The 7,519-nt window shown below is 36.7% G+C and overlaps 1 protein-coding gene and 1 long non-coding RNA gene across 4 annotated transcripts in view; one reads left to right on the forward strand and one right to left on the reverse strand.

The window, feature by feature from the left end:
- IL7 (interleukin 7) overlaps positions 1-7,519 on the reverse strand; it is a 66,342-nt gene that overhangs the window by 13,972 nt on the left and 44,851 nt on the right. Inside the window, exon 1 of one of the 3 annotated variants that reach the window (XM_033203409.1) lies at positions 566-1,967. The exons of the other annotated variants lie outside the window; for them this stretch is intronic. Coding sequence (XP_033059300.1) covers positions 566-610 — 45 coding nt within the window. The 5' untranslated portion in view covers positions 611-1,967. Of the gene's footprint in view, positions 1-565; positions 1,968-7,519 lie in introns of those variants that run through there. 3 annotated transcript variants of the gene reach the window in all.
- Positions 1-7,519, forward strand: part of LOC117079494 — a 66,206-nt gene that overhangs the window by 6,370 nt on the left and 52,317 nt on the right. The gene's annotated exons all lie outside the window — the stretch shown is intronic.

Below are 7,519 nucleotides of genomic sequence, written 5' to 3' on the forward strand. Positions count from 1 at the left end.
TTAGAAACACTAATTACATAAAAAATGAATTTTCTATTGAACTTTTTCTTTTCGTGTGTGTATGTACACAAATACATATACACACACACAATTTCATTTTGTATGGTTTTACACATCCTGTCTTTCATATGCCTGTTTTAATGGAGTATTCCTTTCCGGTTTTTATTTTAGTCTCTATATTTCCCCTAAATCCAAAGAACATTCGTTTCTTTCTGGTTTCTTTCATGCTATATTGTTTTTAGCTCTTTTTACTTTGGTTTCTTAGAGACTTCACATTTTCCATTGCATTCATGGATAATTAAACTGTGGTCTTAATACTTCATTTTCCTTTTGCCTTTTTTTGTGTTAATTCATTTGTTCATTTATTTTGCTAGTATCAGTGCATAATGTTCCTTTTAAATTTTCTGATTATTTTTGGAGGGATGCTAAAGTAGAGTAGATTATTGTTCAGCCAATATTTAACATCTAATCTCACCAAATGAGAGGATGTATTCATTCCATATGGCTGACATAACAAATTACCAAAACCTTGGAGACTTAGAAGAATAAAAACTTAGTATCTCACATTTCTAGAGGTTCTGGTAGAGCATGCATTGTTTGCCTCTTTCATTTTCTGTTGTCTGCCAGCATTCCTTAGTGTTTCTTGGCTTGTCGCCTCATGGCACCAGTCTCTGCCTCCATCTTCACATCACCTTCTTTGTGTGGGTGTCAAGTCTCCTCCTGCTTTTCTCTTAGAAGGAACTTGTGATAGCATTTAGGGTCCACCAAGATAATCCAAACTAAACTTATCATACCAATATTCTTAATTCAATCACATCTGTAGACTTCTTTACCTTATACATTTCCAGAGATTAGAGTTTTTTTAATCTGGGTGGCCATTATTTAATCTGCTATACAGAAGTATGTTCCTCTGTCCATTAATGTTGCGTTTGTCCAAAAGACATGTGGTAAGAAATTGATGCTTTCTGTATAGTTTCTGTGAGACAAGAATTTGGAAGCTGCTTAACTGGGAGCTTCTGGTTCTGCATCTTCCATGAGGGGGTAGTCAAGATGTTGGTCGTGTCTGTAGTCACCTGGACTTCATCAGGACTAGAGGATCTATTCCCAAGATGACCCATTCATGTAGTTATTGGCAGAATGCCTCAATTTCTCACCACATGAGCTTCTCCACAGGCTTTCTTCAATATCCTTCCAAGATAGTTGCTGACTTTCCCCCAAGTATCAATGTAAGAGAAAACAAGGAGGAAGCCATGTCTTTTATTACATGGAAGTCACACACTGCCATTTCCACATTATTCAATTGCCTTGCAGTGAGTCACTAATTCCAATCCACACTCAAGAGGAGGGAATTTAAGCAGTACCTCTTGTAAGGTGGAGTATCAAATAATTTGTGGGCGTATGTTAAAATTCCCACACAGCTGCTCCTTTCATCTTATGACTTAGAATGAAACATGTGGAGGTAATCAAACTCAGCTAAACTGTATACCTGTGAACCTAAGGTAAATGCATATTACTGTATGCCTTTCTGTCTTTCTGTGTGTGTATGTGTTTGTAGCAAAAACTGACTGGTAGAGAACTATTGCTTTTTAGATCAACTAATTTTCCAAAAATAAAGGTGGAAAAGGGCAAAGGTAATGAAATGAAACAGCTGTTCATTCTTATCAAATTTCTGTATTCTCTGTCATAGGACAATTTTCTTCTTAATTTTTTCATATTTTTCTTTTTAGGAGAGAAAGTCAATATGGTTCACAGTTACTCTTCATGGTCACATGTGTTAGAGCTAGCAAACTAATGTCTAATTATTGCTCATAACTGATTGCTGCTTCCTTTATGTTCTTTTTTCCTTCTTTTTGTAGGGCTGGTTCTAAGGATTGGAAAGTTTTGGCATAGACTATGTTCAGTCTCATGTCTCTTGCTATAAATGAACTTGGTCCCTCCCTACAGAAATATATTTCATTGCTTTTTTTTTTTTTTTTTTTGGAAATGGGGTCTGTCGTCCAAGCTGGAGTGCAGTGGCACAGTCTCGGCTCGCCGCAACCTCTGCCTCCTGGGTTCAAGCAATTCTCCTGCCTCAGCTTCCTGAGTAACTGGATTCCAGGCATGCACCACCACAGCCCGTAATTTTTGTATTTTTAATAGAGACTGGGTTTCGCCATGTTGGCCAGGCTGGTCTCAAACTCCTGAATTCAAGTATAGTAGAAATAATTTTCATTTCTGATCATCACTATGATAACCTATCCATGGCCTTGTGCCATCTGAAGCCATGTTTAGGGGGACTTTGAAAATGCACTGCTTATTTTTTAGAAAATCTACTCTGTGTGAAATTTGAAAAAGGCACATATTGTTCCTGGAATTCTATTTCATTTGCTACAATTTTTACCATTTGTCAAGTAGCTTAGCAGATTATAGTATGACTTAATAGTTAATTCTTAGTTTAAATTAAAGTCATTTATTCTTTGATCAAATACTTTAGCACCTACCATGTGCCATTTAGTATTAGGAATACAACAGGGATCAAAATCATACATGGCTCCTTCCCTCAAGAAGTTTACTATTTGGTGGCAAAAACATTAATCCAATAGCAGCAATCACTTCTCAACTTGATAACTGCTATAAATACAAGATATATGCTGCCATGAAGCCTATACAAGAAGATTTTATTTAACAACCTCAATGAATACTTCCCAGAGGAGGATACTTCACAGGAGATCTCAATCATAAGTACCCTAGGGAAAAGGGGGATTCAATAGCAAACAATATAGGTGACTACTTTGAAGAGGGAGGGAATATGGCCTGTATGTGGCTAGAAACAAGAGAGCAAGGGAAAGTAGGAATATGGCTGAGAGAGGAAGAGACAGAACTGGTTCAACATAAAGCAAGGGCTGGAAGAGATCAAATTATGTGTGGCCTTAAGGATATTTTAAGAAGTTTTGTGTCAATCCTAAAAGCAATAATTAATGTATTTCTACTTACAAACGTGGGAATAGCTTTTCTGGTTTACTTTTTTCAATGATCATATTAACAGCCACATGCCAGATGGTTTGGAGAGAGGTTCAAGAAAGTATATGGGTGAATCTTTATGAGGCTATTACATAGTCAGTGCTTAAGATAATGGTTTATTGCACTTGATGGTAACAGAGAATCTTGAAATATGTGAATATATTTGAGAAATAGGAAGCAAATTTAATGTGATTTGAAAATAAAAACTAAGCAGGATGGACATATCAAGGATCATTCCTGACTTGTCTGGTGTGTACAACAAAAGACTCAGATGCTCCTTGACTTAAATGGGTTTACATTCCCATAAGCCCATTGGAAATTCAAAGATTATAAGTCTAACTATGGTAAGCTGGTTATCATTAGTATTATGTTGCCATTGAGACAGGAAATAGAAGAAGAGGTGGAGTGTATAAATTACGTGTTAGGTTTTAAACAGATGATGTTTGAGCTGACTTTCAAAGATTCAGGAACAGATAAAAGACAAATAGTGAAGCCAGAGAGTTAGACGGAAAGCCAAGAGAATAGATCATTTTGAGGAAGTAGTGGTCCACAGTAAATGCCAATTAAAAGGTCAGGTAACTTGAATCTTGTTCAAAATTTATCTACATAAAGAAAACAAGCTAAAGTAGAAAAAAAAGCTAATAATGGAATGGTAAAATAGATGATGGAAAATAAAATAGAATATTAAGCAGATATATTTGTTTTCAGGTAATGTTTATAAACAAGTGATGAATCTATAATAAAACATTAAGAGGAAAAGGTACTATGTAGAAGGCTATATTTAAATGTGAATGCATATGTAGACACTTGAACACACTTATCTAGCAGAAGCTTTTTAACTTTCATTTAACTGACTTTCTGCATGATCAATAGTTTCTATTCCTTCTGCCAAAACATATTGACTAATGCTCAGAGAACAATGAAGACTCCAGACTAGTAGTTTAGTTTCTTATGTGCTCGTGTATATTTTTTTCCAACATTTCAGCTGCTTTTTACTAAGTCAATTCCTTAACACTAAGTTATACTTAGCATTTAATTATAATACTTAATACTATATAAATCAATAAAACATTAGTATAAATATAGTTCTTTTGAGAACTTCTACTTTTCAGTTTGGCATGCAGGAAGCTTAGAAGTTGCCAATCAATACTTACAAGTAAAAAAGCTAAACTCATTAAAAAAAAACAACAACTCTCTTAGATCAGAGAAGTGAGGTCACAGGGCAAACTACTGCCCTGAAGTTGGAAAGACAGAGAGGACCCCCAAATTAGAGAAACAGAACCACAACTTACTGAAGCAGAGATCCATGAGCAGAAACCTGCATAGCAACCATTGTGGGGATAGAAATAATTAAACTGTAGTTGGCAAATTGCTGAAGGCTCAGTGTGAAACAACTTTGAGAATTAAAAACTCCAAAGGTACCCAGTCATAGTGGGGGGGCTACATACTTTTATGAGTTTGACCTTTAGGAGCTCTACTAGGTCCTCATGGTAAATATCAGATGAGAAAGTCCTCTTGTGCTTTTGGTAGGAGGAGGGGAAAAAGCTACTATAAAATCAGCCAGAGGTGGGAGGATCACTTGAGCCCAGAAGTTTGAGACCAGCCTGGAGAACATAGTGAGATCCTATCTTTACAAATAATTACAAAAAATCAGACAGGCATGGTGGCACATGCCGATCGTCCCAGCTACTCAGGTTGAGGTAGGAGCATCACTTGAACCCAGGAGGTCAAGGCTGCAGTGAGCCATGATTTATATCGCTGCATTCCAGTCTGGGTGACAGTAAGACCCTGTCTCACAAAAATAATAATAATTTCTAAAAAGCTGAATAGTTTGCGCTCCTTTAAAGGGCCTAACCTCAAGGGAGACTATTTTACCAGAGCCTAACCTTCTGAGGTTTTATCAGAGTCTGATCTGCCTGGGGGAAAAAAATACCCAACTCCAGGGTCCTCTAGTTTTTCACATGTTGGAAGGCTGCCCTGTATCCCCTAAGGAGGGGGAGAAAAAGAGCAGCACTGGTAAAGTTCACAGTCCAGGGCGCAGGCTCACCAAAAGACTAGGACCTAACCACAGGCTTATAGAACACATCCCCTTTTTCCACGCCATATCATGACATCACTAAAGGCCTATTTATCACAGTTTCTTTTACTCAGAACGTTATAATCAGCTATGAAAAAAAATTATAAGGCATACTAGAAGGCAAAAAACACAGTTTGAAGAGCCAGAGCAAGCATAAGGACCAGACTTATATATGGCCATGAGGTTGGAATTATCAGAACAGAAATCTTTTTAAAAGTCTATGATTGAGGCCAGGCGTGGCGGTTCATGCCTGTAATCCTAGCACTTTGGGAGGCTGAGGCAGGCAGATGACAAGGTCAGGAGATCAAGACCATCCTGTCTAACACAGTGAAACCCCTTCTCTACTAAAAATACAAAAAAATTAGCCGGGCATGGTGGCGGGCACCTGTAGTTCCAGCTACTCAGGAGGTTGAGGCAGGAGAATGGTGTGAACCCGAAAAGTGGAGGTTGCAGTGAGCCGAGATCGTGCCACTGCACTCCAGCCTGGGCAACAGAGCGAGACTTCATCTCAAAAAAAAAAAAAAAAAAAAAAAAGTCTATGATTAATATGCTCAGAGCTGTCAGAGCTGTAATGAAAAAATTAGACAACAGACAAGAACAGATAGAAAATGTAAGCAGACAGATTAAAATTCTAGGAAATATTTGTAAAATGATAAAGATCAAAAAACATCATTTTTAGCAAACTATCACAAGAACAGAAAACCAAACACCTCATGTTCTCACTCATAGGTGGGAACTGAACAATGAGATCACTTGGACTCGGGAAGGGGAACATCACACACCAGGGCCTATCTGGGGAGGGGGGAGGGGAGAGGGAGTGCATTGGGAGTTATACCTGATATAAATGACGAATTGATGGGTGCTGACGAGTTGATGGGTGCAGCACACCAACATGGCACAAGTATACATATGTAACAAACCTGCACGTTATGCACATGTACCCTAGAACATAAAGTATAATAATAATAATAATAATAAAACAGAAATAAAATATGCCTTTCATGGGCTCATTAGTAGACTTCACATAGCTGAGGAAAGAATCTCGGAGTCTAATGATAGGACAACAGAAACTTCCAAAACTGAGAAGCAAAGATAATAATAATAAAAAACTGATAAAAAGGAATAGAATAGCTGAGAACTGTGGGACAACTACAAAAGGAGTAGCATACATGTAATGGGAATATTAAAAAGGAGAAGAGAGAGAAAAAGAAAAATCAAGGGATGAAGAAAATATCTAGAAAAGAATGAAAGTGGAGAAAAGAAACAACTTACCTAAAGAAGAGCAAAGATAAGAATTACATCCAGCTTCACCACAGAAATCATGCAAGCAAAAAGAGAGTGGAATGAAATATTCAAAATGTTGAGAGTAAAAAAACACTGTTTAAATTCTGTACTCTGTGAATTTATCCTTCAAAAGCGAAGGAGGAATAAAGACTTTCTCAGACAAACAAAAATTGAGAAAATTTGTCACAAGTAAATCTGCCTTGCAAGAAATCTTAGCAGAAGCTATTCAGGAAGAAGGAAAATGACATAAGTCAGAAACATGGATCCAAATAAAGGAAGGAACAGCATCAGAGAATAAGTGAAGGTAAAATAAATACTTTCCCTTATTTTTACTTTTATTTTCTTTCATTTTTAGTTGATGCAATAATTGTACATATTTATGTATGACACAGTGATATTTCCATATGTGATATTTCCATATGTGATATACAATATGTAATGATCAAATCAGGGTAATTAGCATATCCATCCCCTCAAACATTCATCATTTCTTTGTGTTATGAACATTCAAAATCCTCTATTCTAGCCTTCTGAGAATATACAATAAATTATAATAAACCATGTTCACCCTATAGTGCTACAGAATGTCAGGGCTTATTCCTCCTATCTAGTTATAATTTTGTATCTGTTAACCAGCCTCTCCCTATTGTCCCCTACCTCTTACCCTTCTCTGCCTTTCATACCCACAATTCTATTCTCTACTTCCATGAACTCAATTATGTTTTAGCTCCCACATATGAATGACAGCATGTGGTATTTATCTTTCTGTGACTGACTAATTTGGCTTACTATAATGTCCTCCAGGCTCATCTATGTTGCTGTGAGTGACAGGATTTCATACATATTTATACCTGAAGCTTATTTCATTGAGTATATACACTAATTTTCTTCATCCATTTGTTTGTTGATGGACACTTAAATTAATTCCATGTCTTAGCCATTGTGAATACTGCTGCAATAAACATTAAGGTACAGGTATTCGTTTGATAGACTGATTTCTTTTCCTTTGGATAAATGCTTGGTAGTGAGATTGCAGGAGCACATACTAGTTCCATTTTTAATTTTTTGAGGAAACTTCATACTGTTTTCAATAATGGCAGTACTAATTCACATTCCCACCAACAGTTCCAATGGTTTCCTTTTCTTCACGTCCGCATC

Source organism: Trachypithecus francoisi, unplaced genomic scaffold (assembly GCF_009764315.1).
Source record: "Trachypithecus francoisi isolate TF-2019V2 unplaced genomic scaffold, Tfra_2.0 Lachesis_group7, whole genome shotgun sequence".
In the NCBI taxonomy this organism is placed as follows: domain Eukaryota; kingdom Metazoa; phylum Chordata; class Mammalia; order Primates; family Cercopithecidae; genus Trachypithecus; species Trachypithecus francoisi.